At 34.7% G+C, this 26,382-nt stretch overlaps 2 protein-coding genes across 2 annotated transcripts; one reads left to right on the top strand and one right to left on the bottom strand.

The window, feature by feature from the left end:
- Window positions 1-306: 306 nt before the first annotated feature.
- Window positions 307-1,245, bottom strand: LOC120602132 (olfactory receptor 6C6-like). Its single transcript, XM_039862103.1, has one exon. The coding sequence runs from the start codon at window positions 1,243-1,245 to the stop codon at window positions 307-309; it is 939 nt and encodes a 312-aa protein (XP_039718037.1).
- Window positions 1,246-23,542: 22,297 nt separating this feature from the next.
- On the top strand, window positions 23,543-24,483 carry OR10A7 (olfactory receptor family 10 subfamily A member 7). The gene is given in 4 exon segments (XM_039862207.1): window positions 23,543-23,885; window positions 23,888-24,169; window positions 24,172-24,446; window positions 24,448-24,483. Coding segments are annotated over 4 exon segments (936 nt in total).
- Window positions 24,484-26,382: the final 1,899 nt, after the last annotated feature.

Raw genomic sequence — 26,382 nt, 5'->3', positions numbered from 1 at the left:
TCTCTTATGATTAATGTAATTAAAATAGTTTTTTAATGTAATTAAAATAATTTTTTCGAGGTCCAGTACCATGTCTTACAGAGTAAATGACAACGTCTGTGTTGATAACCTGAAGAGGACTCTTACTATAGCACAGAAAGGAAGGATAATCATAAAGAGAAGTAGGGAGAAAGGTACATTGTGCTAAAATGTTGGCCTAAAATGTTAGGAGAAGGTTAATTGTAGGACAGATTAAGTGAACTTAAAAATGAATAAAATTTTTTTGTTTGCTTTTTCCCTCCAAAATTTTAAAGTAAAAAATTTTCCTCATTTTTTGAAAGAAAAAAAAATCTTTTGGAGTGTATCCTTGAAGGCTTGTTTCACTTGCTGGTTCCTTAGAGTGTAAATGAAAGGGTTTAATAAAGGGGCAACTGAGGTATAGATAACAGCTACACCTTTGGATAAAGTCACCCTTTCCTTTGCCGATGGCTTCATGTAAATAAAAATACAACTACCGTAAGTAAGGGAGACTACAATCATATGAGAAGAGCAAGTGGAAAAAGCCTTTGTTCTTTTCTGAGTGGAAGGGATCTTTAGAATGGTCTTGATAATATATGCATAGGAAATAATCACTAACAGCAATGTGACCACAAGTGTTACAACAGCTGAGACAAATGAAACTAATTCTAGGAAATGAGTATCTGTGCAAGAAATCTGCAGCACAGGAGAAGTGTCACATATGAAATGATCAATGACTTTGGAAGCACAGAATTCCAGTTTTAGTCCCAAGACTAAAGGAGGAAAGGTAATCAGAAAGCCAGCTGTCCATGAACTGAGTACAAGTTGGTAGCACATTTTATTGCTCATAATGATCGAGTAATGTAGGGGTTTGCAGATTGCTACATAACGGTCAAAAGACATGGCAGCCAGTAGGTAAAATTCTGTAACTCCAAATAAGAGGAAAAAGAATAACTGAGATGCGCAACCATTGTAGGAAATAATTTTGTTTTTAGTCACGATGGTTATCAGGAATCTGGGAATACAGATTGTTGTCAGCGAAACCTCCAAGAAGGAGAAATTTCGGAGAAAAAAATACATAGGAGTCTTGAGGTGGGGATCCAGCAGGGTAAGAAGGATGATGAATAAGTTTCCTGTCACACTAAATATATAATTTAGAAAGAGAAATATGAAAATCACAATTTGCAGTTGTGGGTCATCAGTCAGTCCCAGGAGAATGAACTCTATCTCTCTTGAATGGTTCCTCATTTCGAATTTGAGTCCTATTGTATAGACATAGGAAAAAACTCCAAAAGTGGAAATAACATTAATTTTAAAAATCTACAGACAAAGAAAAAAACATTCTGAAATGTAAAGAAGTTTAAAAGATTGATCCAATTTGATAAGACAGATGCCTAAAATTATAGAGTAGAGCAACCTAAGCTGTCTCTAAACATTCCTTTTAAGCCACAATTATCTTTACACTACTAAATTCTTTTTCTTTAATTAAACTTGAAAGATAATTTAAATTAGAGCTGATCATTTCCAGATGAACTGAATTCTGTTTAAATGTTTTAAATAAAAAAGTATTACTCAAAGCGTATTTTCTATGTATATTTTATAAATTATTGAAAAAGTATAACATCTAGATAATTATACCAGTGTTAATTAGCAATGTTTATTCAAAGATCCTTAGCTCATCAAAATGCTTTTTAAATATATGGAACATATAGAAATAATAGCAGTTATGTATTTTCTCCATGGCAGAAATACTCTAACATATACCATTATTTTGTCCCAGTGCGGTACTTCTCCATTGTTCCTTTATCTTATTTCATTTAATTATTATTTCTCTTTAGTTTCAAATATATCAGTCTTTATAATCAGTTGCATTTTATCAGGAAGTTTTTGACTATTCAATCTACACAAAAACAGAAAAATATATAACCATTCAAAAGTCAGTGTATATTACCTGACTTGGACTTGCAGAATTGCTTTTTTTCCTTTCTTTTTTTGAGGTATTTTTTAAATAAAATTTATTGAGGTGACATTGGTTAATAAAATTATGTGGGTTTCAAGTGTACAATTCAATAATACGTCATATCTGTGTTGCATTGTGTTCACCAAGCAAAGTCAAATCTCCTTCAATCACCGTATATTTGATCCCCTTTATCTACCTCCCCACTCCTTTTCCCTCTGGTAATCATTTAACTGTTATCTGTTTCTATGAGAATTGCTTTTATTTATGATCTAGATATTTATTCCAATTTATAAATTACTTACCATAGTAGGATATATTGATATAAGTTCTCTTCTATGGGAATATGGTAAAAGCAAGTGTCAAAAGTAAATGATGAATATCTCCTTCTCTAATATTATAAAATATTCAGTTATTTCAAGAAGAAATTTAATTTCAGTGCTTTTCTGGAGAAGAATTCAAATCAGATATGCAATCTGGAAATTATATATATCTGCTAGTATCTTTCACTTTCATTCACACTCATTAAGATCGTAGGACCTAGATATTACAGATAATTCAACTTGAATCATTTTTTTTAGCCAGATAAGATTAATTTTTTGTTTTTTTCCTATATATTTAAATAGAAATAATCTCCATATATTTTTAAATGAAATGCGGTGCTCTAAATGAAGAGAAGTTTTGGGAAATATCTCAGATGAAAAGAACCCAAATTTTGTAATAAAGAATTATTGTTTCCAATCATACGCCAATGAAAGCCATAGTTTTATTATTTAGCTCATAAGATATACAGGGGGATTAAATGAAATAAGAAGAGGAAAGAAATGCCCCCTGGAGACTGATGACAGGACATACCAATTATGGAAAAAAAAAAAAAGAGGAAAACAAATAAAGAAGGAAATAAAACCACTGTGAACTGCCTTAACTACAAAACTGAAGGATACTCTCCCAAAAGATAACTAGAAATAATTTAAATTCTATACTTAATTCTAACAAGAAATCAGATATTCTACTGGGAAAATATGGCCAATGCTACCAGTAAGAGAGTTTACCCCAAAAAAGAACCTCTCTCATTCTCATTAGTCAATATGTTAGGAATCCATTAATTTGATTGTGACTCATTCCCAAAACTGGAATGGGGGAGGCAGTACTTAAATGTTTCCCTGTTTCCCCATTATTTTACAATATAAAAATAATAAAGAAAAACAACAAATATACAATGAAGATCTTTTATTCTTGAAGCATTTGATGCTCTACCTATAACTCAATATGACAGATTCTATGACAAAAAAAAAGAATATTCTACTAGATAAGCACAACACAAATATCATTATCAGAACATTAACATTGATACACTATTAACGTAATTCTCCAACCCTATTAAAGTTTTGTTAATTGTCTAAAAATTTTCCTTTATAAAAAAAAATACAGTTTAAAATTACACATTTCACTTAATGGTCATATCTTTAGTGTCTTTCAATTTGGACTAGTTTCCTAGTCTATCCTTAACTTTCAAGAACATTGTTAAAAATTGTTTTCCAGAAATTATATATTACATCCCTCTATTTTGGTCTGAAGTTTCTGCATGATTACATTAAATTTATTAACCTTTGGCAGGAATATTACAAAAGTGGTGATGTCTTCTCATAAAATCCTATCAGGGATCACGCTATTTCATTTTTCCCATTATCAATAATTTTTAAAAATTTCTTAATTAATGTGGGTATTTACAAGATTCTCTCCTATAAAGCAATTTTTTAATTTTTTAAAATTATTAAATATTTTATGTAGAGACTTTGAATACTATGTAACTATCTCAATCTTTGTAAAACTTCCAATTTACAAATTAATTACTTTATCTCATTAGACACTCATAGTTTCCATCTTTATTCATTATTATCATTGACGCTAAATTGCTCCAGATTTGGCCGGTGTAAGTCCCTTCAAAATTGTTCCCTTTTACTTTTGACATGCCCCACCAATTTTTGAGAGCTTCTTTACTCCCTGGCACCACAAAGTACTCCAGTCTCATCTTGAACCTTTTCTGGGCCAACCTTGTTATCAGTCATTTCTTCAAGAAGTCCCGGTTTGGGGAGTGAAAAGTTATTTTGAAACCAAGATCTAGGTGCTATGGGTGCTAAATGTACTCACTATTGCTAGGGACGACATTCCTGGACTTTCGCAGTAGACATATTAAGACATACACACACTTACACATGCAAGTATGCACGTTTTCATATATAGATATATATAAAATATACACAAGGGTATATATGTATACACAGAGGTGAGAGATGATAGATAGATAGATAGATAGATAGATAGATAGATAGATAGATAGATGATAAATAGATAGATGATAGATGATAGATGATAGATAGATAGATAGACCAAACAGACAGACACATATACATATATGCACACATATACATATGTAGATGTTTATACCTATATTTGTTTCTATAATAACAAGTTCACTCCAATGCATCAATCTAGCACCACAGAGTTTTAGTCTGCTCATTTGATGTGCAATTGAAAAAAAACTGCGGCTTAAGAGGATGATACTTCCTCCAGAGATGTATATGTTTTGATTTTGTCAGGCACAAGAGGCCCTTAGTAATTCAGGATATTTTCAATCCAAATGCATGTACTGAGATGATTTGAAGGTAAACTTTATAGTACCTGTGAGAGTCTGCCTACTAGAGTTTCTCAATTCAAAACTAGAGGTGTTGAGTTCTCCTCTGCTACACCCTATCTCTGTCTCTCTTAATCCAGGAATCATTCAAAACACACCAAGCTTTCCTGTTTCTCAGTCATCACTTCTGAATCAGCATTTCCCTTAAGGAAAATGAGGGCCAGAGGGCAATCTTATTTTATAGATCTCTACTCCATGCATACCTCACTGATAATTCTTTCTTATCCTACTTCTTCGATTAAGGTCAAGTAGTTTTAAAATTAAAATTGTTGGGGTGGCATTGGTTAATAAAATTATATAGGTTTTATTTTCAAATGTACAGTTCTATAATACATCATATGTATATTGCATTGTCTGTTCACCACCCAAAGTTGAGTTTCCTCCGTCATCTTATATTTGACCCCTTTTACCCTTCTCTACCTTCCCCAGTAAACCGTTGTCTGTGTCCATGAGTCTCTGTTTGTCTTGTTCATTTGTTGCTTTCGGTTTTATATCTTACACATGAGTGAAATCATATGGTTCTCAACTTTTTCTGTCTAACTTATTTTGCTTAGCATGATAATCTCAAGATCAATCCACATTGTTGCAAATGGCAATATTTCATCTCTTCTTATGGCTGAGTAATATTTCATTGTGTATATGTACCACGTCTTCTTTATCCAATCATCTATCGAAGAGCATTTCGGTTGTTTCCATGTCTTGACCACCACGAATAATGCTGTTACCATACACCAAAATGAACTCAGAAGGGATCAAAGACCTAAATATAAGACCTGAAACAATAAATTGCATAGAAGAAAGTATAGGTACTAAAGCCATGGACCTTGGATTTAGAGAGGATTTTATGAATTTGACCTCAAAGTCAAGGGAAGTAAAAGCAAATATAATTGAATGGGATTACATCAAACTAAAAAGTCCTGCACAGCAAATGAAATCAACAAAACAAAGAGGCAACTAACTGAATGGGCAAAGATATTTGCAAACAACATCTCTGATGAGGCCAATAACCAAAATATACAAAAAATGCATACAACTCATATTTTTTTAAATTAAACTTGCTTAATATTTATCGGGTTTCTTTAAAATGTAAATTGGTGTCTTTCATCAATTATGGAAAATTAGCAGCATTTATCTCTTAATATCCAACCAAACATATGTTAGAACATCTCATTATACATTAAGTGTCTTGTGAGCTCTTTCATGTTTTCATTATCTTGCCTTTCTACACTGTATTCTAAACAATTTATCGAGAATTTTCTGTTGATGCATTAATGTCTCAAATATCAATTAGCTGTTTAACATATATATAAACTATATTTTAACAATTTTTATTTTCATTTCAATTATTTCCTATTATTTCCAAATCTTTTTTCTTTTTAATTAATTATTATCATTATTATTATCATTTATAATAACATTGGTTAATGAAATCCGGTAAGTTTCAGCTGTACATTTTAACAGTACGGTATATATATATTTACATTGTGTGTTCATCTCCCATAGTTAGATTTCTTTCTGTCACAACATATATGACCCATTTTACTGGATCTACTTCCTACCTCCCCTCTCCTACCTACCCTCTGGTAACCACTAGTCTATTGTCCATGTCCATAAGTCTCTGTTTGTCTTGTTCGTTTTTTGCTTTTAGGTTTATATCCCACATATAAGTGAGATCATGTGATTTTCAGCTTTTACCATCTGGCTTATTTCACTTAGCATGATTATCTTGAAGTCCATCCATGTTGTTGTAAATGACAGTATTTCATCTCTTCTTATGGCTGAGTAATATTCTATTGTATATATGTACCACAGATGCTTTAGCCAATCATCTATTGTAGGACACTTTGGCTGCTTCCATGTCCTGGCCACTGTGAATAATGCTGCTATGGACATCGGTGTGCAAGTATCTTTTCTGACATGGGTTTTCAAGGCTTTGTGGTAAATACCCAGGAAAGGGATTGCTGGATCATATGGGAGATCAATTCTTAGTTTTTTGAGGAACCTCCATTCTGTTTTCCATAGTGGTTGTACCAATTTACAGTCCTACCAACAGGGTATAAGGGTTCCTTTTTCTCCGCATCCTCTCCAACATTCGTTATTACTTGTCCTGTTGATGATAGCTATTCTAACAGGTGTGAGATGGTATCTCATTGTGGTTTTTGATTTGCATTCCCCTAATAGCTAGCGATGTTAAGCATCTTTTCATATATTTGTTGACCATTTGTATGTCCTCTAAGGGGAAGTGTCTGTTCAAGTCCTCTGCCCATTTTTTGGATCGTTTGATTTTTGTTGTTGCTGAGTCATATGAGTTCTTTGTATATTTTAGATATTAGGCCCTTATCAGAGGCATTGCTTGCAAATATATTTTCCCATTTGGATGGTTGTCTCTTTACCTCGTTGACGGTTTCTTTTGCTGAGCAGAAGCTTTTTAGTTTGATGTAGTCCCATTCATTTATTTTTGCTTCTACTTCCCTTGCGTTTGAGGTCAAATTCATAAAACCCTCTTTAACTCCAAAGTCCATGAGTTTAGTCCCTATGTGTTTTCTATGCATTTTATTGTTTCAGGTCTTATATTCAGGTCCTTAATCCATTTTGAGTTAATTTTGGTGTGTGGTGATAGACAAGAGTCTAGTTTCATTCTTTGGCAGGTGGCTTTCCAGTTTTCCCAGCACCATTATTGAAGAGGCTTTCCTTTCTCCATTGTATATTTTTGGCTTTTTTGTCAAAAACTGTTTGCCCGTATAAATATGGGTTCACTTCTGGACTCTTGATTCTGTTCCACTGGTCCGTGGGTCTGTTTTTCTGCCAATACCATGCTGTTTTGATTACTGTTGCTTTGCAGTATAATTTGAAGTCGGGCAGAGTGATGCCTCCAGCCTCGTTCTTTTTTCTCAGGATGGCTTTGGCAGTTCTGGGTCTTTTGTGCTTCCATGCAATTCTGATGATTTTTTTTTGTTCTATTTCTTTAAAAAAATGCCGATGGGATTTTGATGGGGATTGCATTAAATCTGTATAATGCTTTAGGTAATATGGTCATTTTAACTATGTTGATTCTTTAATCCAAGAACATGGAATATATTTCCATTTCTCTGTATCTTCTTCAATTTCTTTTAATAGGGTCTTGTAGTTTTCATTATAGAGGTCCTTCACATATTTTGTTAGATTTATTCCTAGGTGTTTATTCTTTTTGTTGCAATGGCAAAAGGAATTATTTTTTCCACTTCTTTTTCTGACACTTCATTATTAGAGTATAGGAATGCTATGGATTTTTGAATATTGATTTTGTATCCAGAGACTTTACTGTATTTGCTTATTGTTTCTAGTAGTGTTCTTGTGAAGTCTCTAGGGTTTTCTATACAGAGAATCATGTCATCCGCAAATATTGACAGTTTAACTTCTTCGTCTCCTATTTGGATGCCTTTTATATATTTCTCTTGCCTGATTGCACTTGCTAGGACCTCTAATGTTATGTTGAATAACAATGGCAATAGTGGACAGCTTTGCCTCGTTCCTGATCTTAGAGGGAAGGTTTTTAGTTTTTCACCATGAAGTATAATGTAGGCTGAGGGTTTGTCATATGTGACCTTTATTATGTTAAGGTACTTTCCTTGTATACTGACTTTTTTAGTGTTTTGATCACAATTGATTGCTGTATGTCGTCGAAGACTTTGTCTGCATCTATTGATATGATCTAATGATTCTTATTTTTTAATATGTTCATGTGGTGTATATCACATTAATCGATTTGCATATGTTGAACCATCCTTGTGCCCCTGGGATGAAGCCCCCTTGATCATGGTCTATAATCCTTTTAATATGTTGCTGTATTCAGTTCGCAAGTATTTTATTTAGGATTTTTACATCTGTGTTCATGAGAGATAGCTGTCTGTAGTTTTCTTTTTCGTGTGTTCTCATTATCGGGTTTTGGTATCAGAGTGATATTGGCCTCATAAAACAAGTTGGGAAGGATTGCCTCCTCTTTGATTTTTTGAAAGAGTTTGAGGAGAGCAGGTTTTAAATCTTCTTCGAATGTTGGGTAGAATTCACTGGTGAAGCCATCTGGTCCTGGACTTTTACTTTTTGGTAGGTTTTTTATGATTGTTTCAATTTCCATACTGCTGATCAGTCTATTTAGATTTTCCAGTTCTCTATTCAGTCTAGGAAGATTGTATTTTTAAAGTACTGATCCATATCTTCTATGTTATTAAATTTGGGGTTATATACTTTTTCATAGTATTCTTGTATGATCCTCTGTATTTCTGTGGTGTCTGTTGTATTTTCATCTTGTTCATCCCTGATTTTGTTCATTTCTGTCCTTTCTCTTTTTTCTTTAGTGTGTCTAGCCAGGGGTTTGTCAATGTTATTAACCTTCTCAAAGAAACTGCTCTTTCTTGCATTCATTTATTATATTTTTTTTGTTTTTTTTTTGTTTTTTTGTTTGTTGGTTTGTTTTCAGATTCAGTTATTTCAGGTGTCAATGAGGGTGTTAAAGTCTCCTACTATGAGTGTATTACTATTGATCTTTCCTTTTATGTCAGTTAATAATTGCTTTTTATATATAGGTGCTCCTATGTTGGGTGCATATGTGTTTACTAGGGTTATGTCCTCTTGATTTATTGTTCCCTTTATTATTATGTAATGCCCCCCCTTTTTTTTATCTTTTATTATAGCCTTTGTTTTAAAGTCTATTTTATCTAATATAGTTACCTCAGCTTTTTTTTTCATTTCCATTTATGTGAAATATCTTTTTCCATCCCTTTACTTTCAGTCTGTGAGTGTCATTTGATCCGAAGTGAGTCTCTTGTAGACAGCATATGCATGGGTCTCGTTTTCTTATCCATTTAGTTACCCTATGTATTTTGATTGTAGCATTTAATCCATTTACATTTAAAGTGATTACTGATAGGTATGTTGTTACTGTCATTTTATTATTCATATTTGTTATTTCTATTTTCTTTTTTACCCCTTCTCTCTTTACAGAAAAGTCTTTAACATTTCTTGTAATGCTGGCTTGTTGGTGATGAATTCCTTAAGCCTTTTCCTGTCTGGGAAGCTCTTTATCTCACCTTCCATTTTAATCGAAAACCTTGCTGGGTAGAGTATCCATGGTTGTAGATTCTTGTTTTTCATAACTTTGAATATTTCTTGCCATTCCTTCTGGCCTGCAAAGTTTCCATTGAAAAGTCAGCAGATATTCTTATAGGGGTACCCTTGTAAGTAACCAGCTTCTTTTCTCTTGCTGCTTTTAAGATTCTCTCTTTGTCTTTGATTTTTGGCATTTTAATTATGATGTGTCTTGGTGTAGGTCTGTTTGAATTCCTCTTGTTTGGTACTCTTTGTGCTTCCTGAACTTGTATGTCTAATTTCTAATTCCTTTGCCAGGTTAGGAAAGTTTTCTGTCATTATTTCTTTATATTCACAATCCCTTGCTCTCTCTCTTCCTCTTTAGGTACTCCTATGATTTGGATATTGTTATGCGTCATGTTGTCCCAGAGGTCTCCTAAACTGTCTTTTAATTCTTTTTTCTTTTTGTTGTTCTGATTGGGTGTATTCAGCTACCTTGTCTTCCAATTCACTGAGTCGATCTTCTGCTTCATCCAATCTACTGTTGAATCCTTGTAGTGTATTCTTCACTTCGGTTATTATATTTCTCATTTCTGTCTGGTTCTTTTTTATACTTTCTATGTCCTTTTTAACGTTTACTGTTTCTCTGTTGAGGTTCTCATTGTGCTCATTTATTCTCTCTATAAGTTTGTTGAGCATCCTTATAACCGTTATTCTGAACTCTGTCTCTGGTAGGTTGCTTGCCTCCATTTCATTTAACTTATTTCTTGGAGTTTTCTCCTCTTATTTCATTTGTGGCATGTTTCTTTGTTTTCTCATTTTATTAGCCTCTCTGTTTTTGTTTCTGTGTCAGGAATATTTGTTTTGTCTCTCAGCCTTGGCCAGATGGCCTAATGTGAAGGTGTCTGCGTGGCCCTGTGGTGCACTCTCCCTGATCTCTTGTGCCGGGAGCGCTGCATATGACCTTTGTGTGGGTTGTGTGAGATCTTCTGTTGTTGCCAAGCCTTTACTGTTGTTAGTAGATCAGAGGTGGATTAACGTTCAGGCTTACTAATTGTGGGAATTGGCTGCACCCTCAGGATAAGAGTTGTTGTGTGGGGGCTGACCTCACTGAGTGGGATTTGCCCTAGCAGGCTTGTGTACTTATTGCAATCACTCTTTGTGTGTATCGCTAATGTAACTAGTCAGGAGTTGCTCCCTTGTGGTCTGGTGCCAGCCTCCAGATGTGTTAGTTTTGTGGCCCCTTGGCTGGGGCTTCCCCATAGGCCAAGATCAGCCACTACTTTTGATTGCTCAGGGCTACCCAGTGGAAACTACAAAGCGATCGCTGAAGGTTGTTGCCTATGTTGGATCTATGGGTAAGTGGAAGAGACAACGCTATAGGCAGCACTCGGTTATCCCCGTCCCTGACCTGTGGCAGTTTAGCAGAGGGCCAGTGCTCCACAAGGCCTGATACTGCCTATCAATTGCCTATAAGTCTCTGAAACTGGATGAGACTCTGCGTGATATGCGTGTTGGGTGGTGCAGAGGCCCTGGGAGTCTCCTGGATCTATTGAGTAAATTTCCCCCTGCCACTGCAGTATCAGGTTACTTGCCAACACTGTCTCTGTGGCTTCTGTACAAGTTTCCACTCGTAGCAAGGTCAACTGCTGCCCACCCTGGGCCTAAATGCACTACTCCAGAATAGGGGCAGCTACTTATCAAAGTGCAGCAGGCACTTTGTGTACTGGATGTGGCAGGAGCTCAGGGAGTCAAGGACTATCAAGCCAGTACAGACCCCTCCAATCCCCATAAGAGATATTGCAGCTCATACAGGCAGCAGTGGTCTGTCCACAACTGTTTGCCTCAAAACACACTCACTGCGCTAGCCAAGGTCTTTTGCCTGTGCTAACTGCACAACTCCAGAGCCAAGCAGGGCACTAGAGGTTGCTTGTCAATGGGCTACAGGCACTTTGTGGCTTGGGTGAAGCGTGATCTCAGGGATACAGGGTCCATTCGGCCAATATAGTCTCAGTTTTGCTTCATCTTCTGTGCCTGGGAGTTCCTGTTGTAGACACAGATCACAGTGAGACCAGCTGTCATCAGGGGCAGTTCCATAGACCCCTGTGATCCCTGGACTCAATATTGCAACTCTTGCAGGCAGCAAATGTCTGCCTGCAGTTGATTTCCATGCAGTGCCCACCCAGTGCCAGCCAAAGTTTGTTGCCCGTGTAGATTAGGAAGTCAGCAGAGGGGAGGGGCAGGGCTGTGGCGCTTCACTGTCAATGGGCCACCTGGGGCAATTTGTGGGTAGGGTGGGGTGGGGTCTCGGAGAAACAATGGCAATCAGATCAATACAGCCTCAATCTTGCTGCAAATTTGGTAACTGTTCGCAAGTTCTCGCAGAATTTCCAGGTCACAGCAAGACCAGCTGCTGTCTGGGACTGGCTCACAGGACCCCAATATCTGCCCAAGTTCGTGTTGGCAGCAGTGATCTGCCTGTCCCTACCTCCAAAATGTGGCTCACAGACCTGGTCGTCCCCTGGGAATAGAAATGTGGCTCACAGAGGTGGCTTCTGTTGCAGAGATTGGAAACGCTTCTCGCAATGCTGGTTGCTAGCTGTGAATGCATGGCCCTGAATTGGAGCAGGGCTTGGCAGCCATCCAGCAACAACTTCCCGGGGCAATCTACAGGTTGGGCAGATGGGCTGATCCCCTCTGATCAGAGCTTCTTAGTGGCTCTGTGGAACGGGTCTGCACAATCAAGCCGGCCTTGTGTATAGATTACCCTGTAGTGGGGCTGGACTAAGGCACAATGGTGGCTGCCTTTCTAGCACTCATTCTGACACCAGGTAATGCAGACTTTCTCAGAATGAATCCTGCGTGAGCCTCTGACCAACCGCTGGTGTCCCGGGTGAGTGTTCGCAAGTAGGAAAGCCTTTGCCTGGGTCTTTCAAAGGGAAGTCTAGGGGTTCAGTCTCCTTCTGTCTCACCCAGATGGCTGGAATTCTCTCTGGTCAAAAATGGCAGAATTTTCTTCTTTTTATTGCTGAATAATATTCCTCTTTGACATCGGTCTTGGCCATGAATTTTATTTTTATTTTTATCTATTTATTTAAAATTTTTATTTATTTATTTATTTTAATTGAAGAAATGATTTAAATCTTGCCCCCGTCTACCTCCCCCATCCTCTGGTAACCGCTAGTCTATAGTCCATGTCCATGAGTCTCTGTTTGTTTGTCCTGTTCATTTGTTGCTTTTAGGTTTATATCCCACATATGTAATTTTCAACTTCTTTTGTTTAGCTTATTTCGCTTAGTATGATTATTTCAAGGTCAATCCATGTTGTTGCAAATGGTCGATCCATGTTGTTGCAACAAGGTCGATCCATGTTGTTGCAAAAAGTATTTCATCTCCTCTTATGGCTGAGTAATATTCCATTGTATATATGTACCACAGCTTCTTTAGCCAATTGGCATGAATTTTGGACGTTACTCCAACAGCATAGGCAACAGAAGCAAAAGTAAACAAACGGGCCTACATTAAACAGGAAAGTGTTTGCACAGTGAAGGATATGATCAACAAAATGAAAAGACAACTTGTGGAATGGGAGAAACTATTTGCAAACCATATATCTAATAAGGGTTTAATACACACAAAATATAATGAACTCATGCAACTCAATAGCAAAAAACAAATAATCTGATTTAACAATGGACAGAGGACCTGAATAGATATTTTTCCAGAGAACATATGCAAATGAACAATGGGTACATGAAAAGATGCTCAACATCACTAACTATCAGAGACATGCAAATCAAAACTACTTTGACATCACCTCACATTCATTAGGGTGGTTATTATAAAAAAGATAAGTAACAAGTGCTGGCAAGGATGTGGAGAAAGGGAACTCTTATATAGTGTTAGTAAAAATTTGAATTAGTACAACCATTATGGAAAACAGTTTGGAGATTCCTCTAAAAACTAAAAATAGAACTCTCGTAGGATCCAGCAATCCCATTTCTAGGTATACATCTGAAGGAAATAAAATCAGTGTCCCAAAAATCAGTGTCTATGCTTCATGTTCATTGCAGCATTATTCACAATAGCCAGCACTGAAATATAAAACATGAAAACAACCCGTGTCTAACTTTGATATGTTTTTATAGTAAAATATTAACAAACCAAACCAAACCAAAGTGGATACTGCATTTCTTTAATGTGCATCTGGACTGTGTTGAGTATTTCTCAATCTAGTTTACAGTATTAAAAAAAATATGATTATATGGTTAGATGTAGGATATTTATTAAGAGAGAGAAGTCAAAATCACGCTAAGTGAAATAAGCCAGACAGAAAAAGCTGAAAATCACATGATATCACTTATATGTGGGATATAAACCTAAAAGCAACAAATGAGCAGGACAAACAGAGACTCATGGACATGGAAAATAGACTAGCGGTTACCAGAAGATAGGGAGAAGGAGAAAGGGGGGAGTTGGATGGAGTAAAAGGGGTCAAATATGTGGTAACAAAAAGAAATCTAACTATGGGAGATGAACAAATAGTGTATATATATATATAAGCCTTACTGTTAAAATGTATAGTTGAAACTTATTGGATTTCGTTAACCAACGATACCATAAAAAAATTAATTACTTAATTAGTTAATTAATTTATTTACAAAAAAGAGAGAAGTCTAAATCCTTTCAAGTTGCTGCACATTTGCTTTGACCGGAACGAGTTGGTAAAAGGGCATTTTTGGTAGATAATGATCAGATGAGAATGAACAGTGCCAGCAATAATAATAAAATATGGACTCTAGATCCCATGATGACTTCTCATGCCTTTCTTTAATCCCATGTAACATGAGTTTGTGAGTAGTCCTAGAAAAAAATAAAGCTTGAGATGAATGAGTGGATCATGGCAATGTGGTATTTTCCAAGGCAAGGAAAGAGTATTTAAGAAGGGAGTGGTTAAGTGTGTAAAATATTCCTGAGAAGTTGAGAAAAAACTAGTTTTGAGTTATCTGGTGATTTTTAGCATCGCATTGGCCATTGATGACCTCAGAAAAAACAATTTTGAAAGAGAGGTAAGAACATGCACCAGATTGAAGTTATTTATGAATAAATAGAAGTTAAGAAATGAAAGAAACCAATGGGAGCAATGTATTGGAGAAATGTGGTCATGAAGAGGGAGAGAAAACAGGGTGGTGACACCTTGAGGAAAAGAAAGGATAGAACAAGATTATTTATTATTGTTATTCACTATGTTTTTAAGATGGAGAACCATGAGCACGTTTAATAGCTCATGTGAAGGAGTCATCTAAAACAAAGCTCCCTCTTCTTCATTTTGGAAATAGAATAGCGTAAACTTTGTTTTAATTTTTGTATTAAAGTATTAAAAAAACTATGAGCATCTCAGAGTAGAAAAATTACAAACATGTTTATCATATTAAGACCTGTGCTTCTTGAACTTATAGTTTGATTTGAGGTAAGGACTTACTGTAATGTCATTCTAAAACCCTTCCTTCTTTTTTTTTGGTTGAGAGCTTAAAGTCACCCATCACTTGCAAGAGTATTAAGATAATCATTGTAGTAGTAGTTGTAGTAATAGTAGTAGTAATAGTAGTAGTAGTTATAATATATGGCTAATAATAGTAGCTAATGTTTTTAGTGTTTACCTTTTTAAAAAAATTATTTTATTAGTTTCGAGTATACAGTACATTGGTTAGACATTTATATAGTTTATAAAATGATCCCCCTAATTGCTCTTTCTCTCCTCTGGCTCTCCACCTGGCCATTACATTAATGCTAACTGCATTCCCTATGTTGTGCTCCCCATTCCTGTGACCATCTATCAACTACTAAATTTTACTTCTTTAACTCTTCACCCCATTCTCCCAGTCCCTAAACCCTCTCCCCTCTTGACAGATACATGTTTGACAACTTGTATATATAACGTCATGTAATTTTTACTCTAACTCACTGAAAGAGTTATTACTGGTAGCCCCATTATAGACATCAGGAAACTTAAAGGTGGATTTGTTAAGTAATTTCCCAAGGTATTATACATACAAAGATTGGGGCTCAAAGTCAGGCTGGCTCACTGAATATCAGCCTGTATAGTACTTTTCCTTTTAATTGTCCTCTGCTCTCTCTTCTATATAAATTTTGGTGAAATAGATGATATAAATTGTGTAAACAGATATTGGGTTTAGATCTTAATAGTGATTTGGCTTGATAAAATAAATTTGGAATACTAACATCTCTTCTGTTATTTACACACAAAAAAAGTTTGTGAAAGACTTTATTTTTTTTTATCCTTAATTGGTAGAATTTTCTGGCAAAAAATCTGGGTTTATATTTTTTGTGGAATTCTTTTTGACTATAGATTCATTTTTTTAAAATCATTGTTTGCTAATACAGTTTTTAATTTGTTCTTGAGTCAGCTTTAGTCAATTTCATTTTATTCCTAGGATTTTAAAATTCTATTTGTCTACATTGTTAACATTTATTTGACTTTTTTTTTTTTTAATCTAGAAAACCCAAAGAGAGGTATCTTTTACTTAATTTTTATTTAGGTTATTTGTTCCTCAGTTTATTTTCTTAGTACATCTTGCCAGAGAATTGTTAAGTTTTAATTCTTTTCAAAGATTCACTATTGGCTTCACTGATACTCTCTTTTTTACATATATTTTGTTTCATTAATTTTTGCCGTCTTCTTCATAATTTATCACCTTCCATTTTCATAGAGCTTAATCTGGTGTTGTTTTCTGGATTCTCAGGATGTATAGTTAAGTCATTTTTTGTTATTATTAAAAATAAGTATAAGAATTTCACTTTAAGTAGAAATTTTGTGAATTCCAGATCAACTTTGTTGATGAATCAATATAGCAGAAAGAATAGTGGCTCCCCAAGATGTCCATGCCCTAATACCCCAAACCTGTGAATATGTTACCTTACACGGAAAAAGGTGATTTTTCAATGTAATTAATTTTAGAGTCCTATAAAGATGGGGAGATTATCCTGAACAATCTGAGTGGGCCCAAACTAATCCTATTAGTCCTTAGAAATGGACAACTTTCTTGGTGGTGCTCAGAAAAAAATCACAATGGAAGATGGGTCAGAAATCCAATGCTGAAGATGAAGGAAGGGAGCTGCAAGCCAAGGAGTGTGAGTGGCTTCTTGAAGCCAGAAAAAGATTCTCCTCTGCAGCCTCCAGAAAGAAATGCAGTGCTGTGACATCTTGATTTTAGCCCATTGAGGATCATATCAGATTTCTGACCTACAGAATAGTTAGAAAATAAATTTGTGTTGTTTTAAGCCATTTAGTTTGTGGTGATTTTTTAATGAGAACTGTAGAAATCTAATACAGATTTTGGTTTCTGGAAATGGGGTGCTTCTATACAAAATATTTTAAAATGTCAAAGTGGCTTTTGTATCAGGCAATGGGCAGAGATTGGAAGAATTTGAGGTGCATGGTAGAAAGAGTTTAGATTGTCTTGAAGAGACCGTTAGAAGAAATATGAAGTTAAAGATTCTGCCAACAAAGTCTCAGAAGAAGGTGTAAAGCATTGTGAAAAAACACCCCAAATCACCCTAAAAAATACCCAAATAGTCATGAAGAGACTGCTAGTAGAAGTATGGATGTTAACAGCATTACTGATTTAAAAAAAAAAAATAAAGGTATTGCTAATAAAGGCACAGAAAGAAATGAGGAGCATGTTATTGGGACCTGAAGGAAAGAATATCTTTGTTATACAGTATTAGAAAGCTTAACAGAATCGTATCCTGCACTTATGTGGAAAACAAAACTTATAAATAGTGGCCTTAGATATTTAGTTGAGGAAATTTCCAAGCGAAGAACAGAAATCTCTTGCTACTTATAGTAAACATGAGAGGAAAGATTAATTGAGGCAAAAATTATTAAATGAAAAGGAATCAGGACTTGATGATTTTGGAAATCGTTTATGTTATCAAATTAGAGTTAACATAATTTAGCAGACTGCTAAATGAAATCAGACTGCTTAAATATTTGCCCTGATTCTCAATACTGTGATTTTGGGCAATAACTAAGCTTTCTTTGTGTCCTTGTCTTCATCTATAAAGTGGTGATATAAATACTTCACTCTTCATTAAGCTGTTGTAAAAATTAAAGGAGGAAATATATAAAGCATTTAGAATGCTATTTGATTCCATAAATATTAGCTTTATTATCAAGAACTTAGTAGAACTGGTGCTTATCTGGTCTCTCTTTCCATGAGACCAGAAATGTATTATCAGGGGAAATCAAACCTAATTGCTTATTGTCTGCAATATGCTAGATCACTGTAGTAGATGCTTTACCATAATTATTCACTTTAACCTTCCAGATTTTTCTGTGAGACCAAAAATATTCTCAACTTTGGTTAAAAGGAATGGAATACTAAATTGCCTTATTTAAGATCATATATTTAGGGAATCCATAACAGAATATCAATGCACACCTTAGACATTTGTATATGTAGTTTCTTCTCTATCCATTTAATTGTCTCTCTCTCCTGACTACTATGGTTATGATTTAATTTCTTTTTTATAATAAATGTATTAAAGAGAAATTCCATAGTAATTGCATATTTATTTAATGCTGTCTGAGCAACAAAGATACTATAGTCAGAAGACAAAAATCTTCTTATATCTTAAAAGAGATGTACACTGTTCTCATAACATGGCTGTTCTGCATTAATTTCCAAAGCCTGTATGAAAAACCTCAAAGGTTCATGCAGTTTCCTATGATATTATTTTTTAAACAAATAGTCTAAATATTATTTTAACTCCCTCAAATGATGTGACTTTCAAAATATAACTTCCAGGTTATTAGCCAGGAATAGTCAGGCTGTTAAAACGAGATATCCCTTGGTATTTTATACACCTTTAGTATTTATACACCACCTTTGGAAGAGTTTAATTTTTGTTCACCATTCTCAAAGAGCTTGATATCCTCTGGATTAATTCACATTTTTAAATTCTAAAACTGAAATCTACAGACCAAACCCTAGACAAAGCTCATATTTTGCCTTTTTTCGTTAGCCACTAACAGCTTCTCTTGCTGACATGTCTTCATTCTTTACTCCCTCAACAAGAATTTCATCAAGTGAGAATTACAAATAATATCATCTTTTTGAGAGGGGAATCTGTGACTATTTTATCCTTCGCACTTACTACTTATCACAGTGCCTGCCACTTAGCAGGTGACCCAAAATATCTGTAGGAATCATTGATTTGTTTCCAGGCAAATTCAAAATTGTAGTAACATTATAAATTTTCAGCTAAAATGATTAGGATGAGCTACCCACAAGATGGCAGTAATATATAGTCAGTGAATGCATTGTACAATCTGACTTTAGGAATTGCTTGATAAAGAGTTAGACGACTCTAGGGAAACAATTGGGCACCTGCACACTGAGCTCTATTTTACTTGACTTTTTTTATGGGGGGAAGGGAGGATTGATATTCATTTAGAAATAGATAATGCAGAAATAACTTCATTGAAATTTTACCTTACATTTGGAGATTTTCATGCCCTTGTTGCTGAGATCTTATAAAATTTTCATTTAAAATTTTTGAAAACAAAAGCCTGATACATGATTTAGTTGTGCACCATTTTCCCTTGATTTTTCTTGCCCAATGTTATGAATATTTCCTTTAGTATGGTGCATAGTTATTTATTTGTTACAGATATGAATTAAGATAAATGGAATATATTTTATGCCTTAACTTTTTCTGGAAACGGTTAGAGATTTGTTTTACTTATTTTAAAGGTGTATGAATCTAATCGAAGATTTAAAAGAATCTTAAACCATAACACAATTCTAATTTAGTTTACTTCCAAAATAAGGATTAAAGAATTTTCTTTTCTTTCCTCCACTAATGTAGGAAGTTTCCCTCCTTCTTTCTCAGAAGGAAATAAAATTAGGAAGTAATGAAGTTGCCTATTTAGCTGTTTGTTACTTGTCCTTCTCATGCATAGGTTAACCTTAAACGCCTGGGGCCCTTAAAGCTTTTTGCTCTCCAAAGATTTAATTAGAATTCTTTGGAATCATTTCCACAGTGCTAATTTATAACTTTTAAGTTTATGTATTTATAAGAGTTGGTTTTGCAACAAATATAATAAAGGGAGTGATTTTCGTAGTTTTGTTAGCTCATTACAAAACACTTCAAAGAATCATGTTATCTCTCTATCTACTAAACTAAAATTGCCTTAGATTTTCCAAGGATACAATATTCCAAGGATTAAAAAAGAAAGAACAGTACCAAGATACATACATGGAACAATATGTATCTTGGTATTGTTTACAATGTTCTCATAGTAAAACAAAGCAATAGCCAAACTAAGGCATAAGGCAACAGCAAAATACATGTCAATTATCAGTTTAACTTGTGTTTAATATTTTAAAAAACATTATTAGGAAAAGTATGTTTTAAATACAATTTTAAAAATTAAAAATGAAATTCAATATCATGCAAGTTTCAAAGACATGGTACAAATGTCTCTTACAGTATTGGATAAAAATATATCTTATAAAAAATACAAAAATCTTATAGGGAAAATTAAAATCTATGTTCCTCACATAATTTTGACATCTTAATAATTGTAATCCCAAAGGACTTGACCATGGTGCCAATAGACCCACTACAAAATATCTATTAAAAGAAATACATATCGAATTGTAGTCATTATGACTTAAAGAAAATATAGACAGTTCCATGAAAATTCTATATTTTCCCTTATGAAATAAAAACAGTGTTTAATTAACAGGAGTTCCTTCTAATGTGCCGGGGATCATTTCCCCAAGGTCAATCACACTTTTAAATGTTGTTACTAACTTATATCAACCATTCGGTGCCAAGGCAAAGCAGCTTAGTCTGCCTAAGATATTTGCTTAATTCTGAAGATTTGAAATAATCGGCAGATCGGTTAACAATTTTTACAAAATAATGCTTATCTTTTCAAAAAATCATTAAATGTCTAATTAAAGAAGAATATGGGGTTTTATTTGGTAAGATATTTCTTTATGATCTTTCCTCAAGCTTTTTAATAACCTAGTTTTTTCTACGCATCTGTGAAAATTAATATGGGAACTTGCTTAATTATGGAAAAAGGAACAACTTTATGCTTTATTAAAATAAAAGAAATAAAAAACAATGAGACCCTTCTCTCTAGAAAGTTATAGAATGCTGAAGAAAAGCATCAGGAAAACTATAGTTGTGATTTAAGAAATGCTGCAGATTATAACCCTACAAAGTATTTTCAGTTCAGATATTGGGGTTATCTGCTTTCCAATTTTTACTAATTTATATCTAGGGTTATTAGAGTGCTGTTCCAGTTAGAAAAATTTAATGATGATCTTAGCTTCAGGTTCTATTCCAAATACTGATGATGTAATTGGATTGATCTATAATCATTTTTAAGAGAAATATGTACTTGTGAGAAAGCTGGCCAAAACGAAAAGTATGGTCTATTTCCTCAGAAAAGGCTGAGCTTAATGAGAAGTGATAAACTAAAGTTTATCAGCCTACAATAAGTTCTCTTTACCTTTATCAATTCTTAAATTCTTTTTTTATCAAGGCAAATGATGGAGTATTTTTAGAGCCATACGTTTAAAATTGTTGCGAATGCTGGTGAGCATGATAATGCATGTGAAGTTTTATAACTTTTGTTAAATATATTAGGAATAATGTTGCTATTACTGATGACGAGAATGGTATTGAAGCAGTTTTGCAATTATGGTGAGGGAGTCACAATCTGTAAAACATCTGTTACTTAATATTCTGGATTTTCTAGTGACTTGACAGCCTACGATCACCAGAGTTTCTTTCCTTATGCTATTAAAGACACTGGTTGGAGAACTTCCAGTAAACAAAATAAACAGGTGAGACAGTACCAAAGTATGTATCTTTAGAATAGAAATAAATCATGGGCCACTTGTTTCCAAATGGATCTATAGGTTGTGAGGATTTAGTTCCTTATTTTTAGAGGGGAAATCTATTTTAAATCTAATTTGGACTATAAAATAATGTAAAACTTTTTCCTGAATTTAAATTTGAAAAATGTATTATAAAATAATTATTCAATATTCCTCACCCTAACATTTGAAAAATAAAAGACATCATTCATCTCAGCTCCAATGTAGCATTATGAATAATTTTTTTCCAACATAGGTTTCTCTGATTGTTAATGTTTGCTAATAAGACTGTACAGAAAATATGTGTATAAGTCTACTTTTGGTAGAGTAAAATAATTTACTCTAAATAAAATGTAGTGTTTGAATTCATAATGGTTGAATTTGTACTTTTATGACGGGATTTTTAGTGGACACACAATAGTAAGTGACAAGCTTCCACTTCTGATCATGCAGGTTGGAAGATGATTGACTCTGTTGAGAGTTTAGCTGAAATGGCATCCATTTATGTAGCCAAGTGTCCTGCAGGGGCCATAAACTGACATTAAGTCCTCCCTTGTGTGCATACCCGAGATAACAGGCTGCAGAGTCAAAAGTGAATGTTAAGTTACTGATATGACTCCCACAACTGCTTTTGTGATAAACAGTCTCTCCGCCTCCCAGAGTCTTCCTCTCGTGCACCCCTTAGATTAAATCCCTGCAGTGCATACCAAACCTTGCTCTTTTTGGTTTGAATTGATCAACCCAGCTTTAGCCAGGGAACCCCAAAGTACTCCATCTTCAGACCTTAATAAAGGCGTGTGCCCAAGGTTTTTTCCTGCTCTCTCTGCCTGTACCTTGCCTTGACTTCCCCGTGTGACCCCTTGAGGTGTGCCTTATAGCTCCTCCTGGACCTGTGAGTGATAAACTTCACTATTTCACTGTTTCTTGTGGTCTCTTGTTGAACCAACGCTCACCATTTTACACCCCAGGCTCCACTTAATAAATGTTAATTTAATGAAGTCACAACATAGTAGTAAGCAGAACTGTTTTGATGGATAGGAATTGAGATGACCGTTGGAAGTCATATTTATTTGCAAGTCATATTTATTTGCAAGTCATATTTATTTGCAAGTTGGAAGTCATATTTATTTGCAAGTCATATTTATTCAAAAAAAAATTTTTTTTTTTTTACGCCTAACTCAAATGATGTGACTATACGAATACCAAGAAGTGGGGTCCTGGTGAAGTCAAATTATGGTTCAAGAGATGGTATCAAAAAATCATATAAATTAGCAGTCCTCTGAAGACAAAAACACCAAAATCATAGTATATGTTATGTTTATTTGTTTGTTTATATTTATTTACTGTTTCATATAAACATAAACGTGTGCACGTATATATATGTATATATGTATGCATGTAGTAGATGATTGTGGAAAATACACCCCACATTTAAACATTTAATTTATATAGTTAAACATTGGAAAAGTCAAACTAGCCCAAATTTATCTTTTTGCACCCCAGATTTATTTTATATATAATAATAATATAAAATAAATAATTTAGTATAACTTAAAATAATATAATAAAATTAGCAGATTATTCTGTTTTATTTTCAGTCTAAACTCTTTCTACTTCATCCTGAAAAATAGCATGCCTCTGAAGAATATGAGCTGCAGACTATGACCACTGCTGAGAGAACTGCACCTAGGTGATGAGCAATTAGTAGGATTCATGCAAAATACTGCTTTTCCTTTGATTTTCTCTTATTGTAAACATTCCCTCTGCTTCAGAGAGATAGAACGGTAAGCTGACTGAAAGCAGAGATGCATTTATGGATTTTATTGATATTTTTTGAGATATCTATATTTTAAGAATATCTTTGATGTACGTACATTGATTCTTAGAGAGAAACGGGCCTAAAATATGATTTGTGAAAATCACACCGGAGTCACTGAATTTATTCTTCTTGGTTTTACAAACAAACTTGAGAAGCAAGTTTCCCTTTTTATTTTGTTCCTGGTCATCTACACAGTCACTTTGTTGGGCAACTTCCTTATTGTCACGGTTACCAGTGTGGATCCTGTTCTTCAAACGCCCATGTACTTTTTCCTTCGAAACCTATCACTTCTTGAAGTCTGTTTCACCTTAGTCATGGTGCCGAAGATGCTAGAAGATCTAGTGTCTCCAAGGAAAATGATCTCTTTCATAGGCTGTGGTACCCAGATGTTCTTCTTCTTCTTCTTCGGCAGCTCTGAATGTTTCCTCCTCTCTATGATCGCTTTGCAGCTACCTGTGACCCTCTCCGTTATTCCGTCATAATGAATAGGTCTTTATGCTTGTGGATGGCTGTGGGCTCTTGGATGTCTGGTGTTCCTGTCTCTATGCTACAGACAGCTTGGATGATGGCCCTTCCTTTCTGTGGACCAAACACTGTAGACCACTTTTTTTGTGATGGTCCCCCAGTGTTGAAACTAGTCACTCAGGATACAACCATGTATGAAATACAAACACTTGCTTCCATATAACTATTTATTATGGTTCCCTTTTCCCTAATTTGGTTTCCTATACCTGCATTATCGCAATTATCCTGAGGATGCCCTCTGCTACTGGTCGCCAAAAGGCATACTACACTTGTTCATCGCATCTCGTTATGGTATCCCTTTTCTATAGAACAGCCAGCTTGACGTACTTATAGCCCAAATCGAGCCAGTCCCCTGAGAGCAAGAAGCTAGTGTCATTGTCCTACACTGTCATCACTCCTATGTTAAACCCCATCATCTATAGCCTAAGGAACAACGAAGTGAAGGGGGCAGTCAAGAGGACATTCAACTCAAAAAGTTTTGCAGAAGTTAGATGTGTTTTGAGTTCTATCATCTAGTGTGTTTCTAAACGAAGTAGGGGCCACAGAACCCACAAACAAAAGCTTAAAAGCTCTTATTTTGTCGGTGTCACTGGGGATGCAGTGCACAGCACCGTGGCTACAGTTCATGCTACTGTGTAGTATATCTTAAAGTTGCTAGGAGAGTATATTCTAAAAGTTCTCACCACAAGGAAAAAATGTTTTTGTTTTTGTAATCATGTGGTGATGGATGTTATCTAAACTTGCGGTAATCATTTCACAATATATGTATGCCAACACATTATATTGTACACCTTAAACTTATGCACTGTTATATGTCAATTATATTTCAATAAAACTGGAAGAAAAATAAAATTAGTGAAATCTGAAAATAAAATAAAATTAAAAATCTACATGCTATTTCTCATTCTTTCAGTAACTATCTTGATGACTTCGGTGAAGATAAAAGCTATTTGGGACTTTGATCATCTATAAAGGAGAAAATTCTAAAATTATGATACAAAATGTGTGGACTATAATGGCAAAGTAATTAGGTGATGGGTTAGGAGTTTTCATTGACAGATTTGCAAAAGGAGTTTAAATGTAAGGTTACAATAAAAGCAATCCTTGTTTTTAGCAAGAGAACAGAGATAGTGGGGGGTAAATAGGTAGTGAAGGAAGCTTACTTTTCATAATAGGCATTTCCACTTTTTCTTATATACTTGTTTATAGATTGGGCTTTATATATTTTATGAATTTACAAGCTTACGTTTCTAATGATAATCAGGACATTTGATTTCTCTGTTAAGCAAATATATGTATATCTACATATATATTTATAAATGGGCCATTTACAGATGTAATCATTTTAAGATAAGGTTATACTAGGTTAGGGTGGGCCCTAAATGCAATGGTTAAGGGTCATTATATTAGGACAGAGAGATTTAGATATGCAGAGATACGCAGACCTATAAGGAAAATAGCCATGTGAAGATGGAGGTAAAAGCTGGAGTGATGCAGTAGCAAGCCAGCAACACCAAGGTTTGTTGGCAACCACAAGAAGCTAGGAGAAAGGCATGGGACAGATTTTTCCTCAGAGCCTTTCGAGGGAACCAGTTCTGCTGACAACTTGATTTTGGACTTTTGGCCTCTTGAATTGTAAGGGAGTAAATTTCTGTTGCTTTAAGCCACCCAGTGTGTGGTAATTTGTTATGGCAGCCCTAGGATGCTAATACGGTCCACAGCTTTGAAAGCGATTAGACAATTCCTCAGGAGATAAGTGGTAGATAGAAAAAAATACATATCCTTTGCAATGTAACTCTGCAGCTTCACTCAGTAGGAAAATTTCTATTTTCCCATCCTTTGAATCTAGTCTAGACTTTGACTTGTTTTTTGCAAAGAGAACGTGACAGAAGGAATGTTGTGACAGTTCAGAAGGTAAAAATCAAGAAACCAAGAATATATCTGCTCTTTCTTTCTTGTACCCATGTGATTCCCATGAGAACAAGCCAAGGCTAGCCTGCTGGAAGAAGAGAGATCTGTTGAAGCAAGCTGTCATCCCAACTGAGGCAATTCTAGACTGGTTTACAGTCCATTCACATCAACAGAATTGCCTAGCTGACACATAGACTCAAGAGCAATAATACATGCTTGTTATTTGAAGACAAGAAGTTTAGGGGAGCTTTGTTATGCAGAAATGGCAAAGTGATAAAAGATGCATAATGAGTTCCTAATAAAGATATTAAGAATCACACCTGCCAGATCCATCTTTGACTTTTTAACTGAAATCGTTCCCGCTATGAATCACAGTGCAGAAAACTGTTAATGATGTATTGTAACAGAGCCAATTTCTTGAACTCGCCTTTCTTATTACTCACTTGATTTATTGAAACCTCCCTACCTTCATCTGTCTGGCTTTCTGAAT

This window comes from Pteropus medius, unplaced genomic scaffold (assembly GCF_902729225.1).
Source record: "Pteropus medius unplaced genomic scaffold, Ma_sr-lr_union100, whole genome shotgun sequence".
Classification (NCBI taxonomy): domain Eukaryota; kingdom Metazoa; phylum Chordata; class Mammalia; order Chiroptera; family Pteropodidae; genus Pteropus; species Pteropus medius.
The sequence above is the reverse complement of the archived record's forward strand: the minus strand, read 5'-3'. Positions and strand labels throughout refer to the sequence as shown.

Excerpts from the sequence above, each read along its gene's own strand:
- LOC120602132 (XM_039862103.1), bottom strand. The coding sequence starts at position 1,245 with ATGAGGAACCATTCAAGAGAGATAGAGTTCATTCTCCTGGGACTGACT.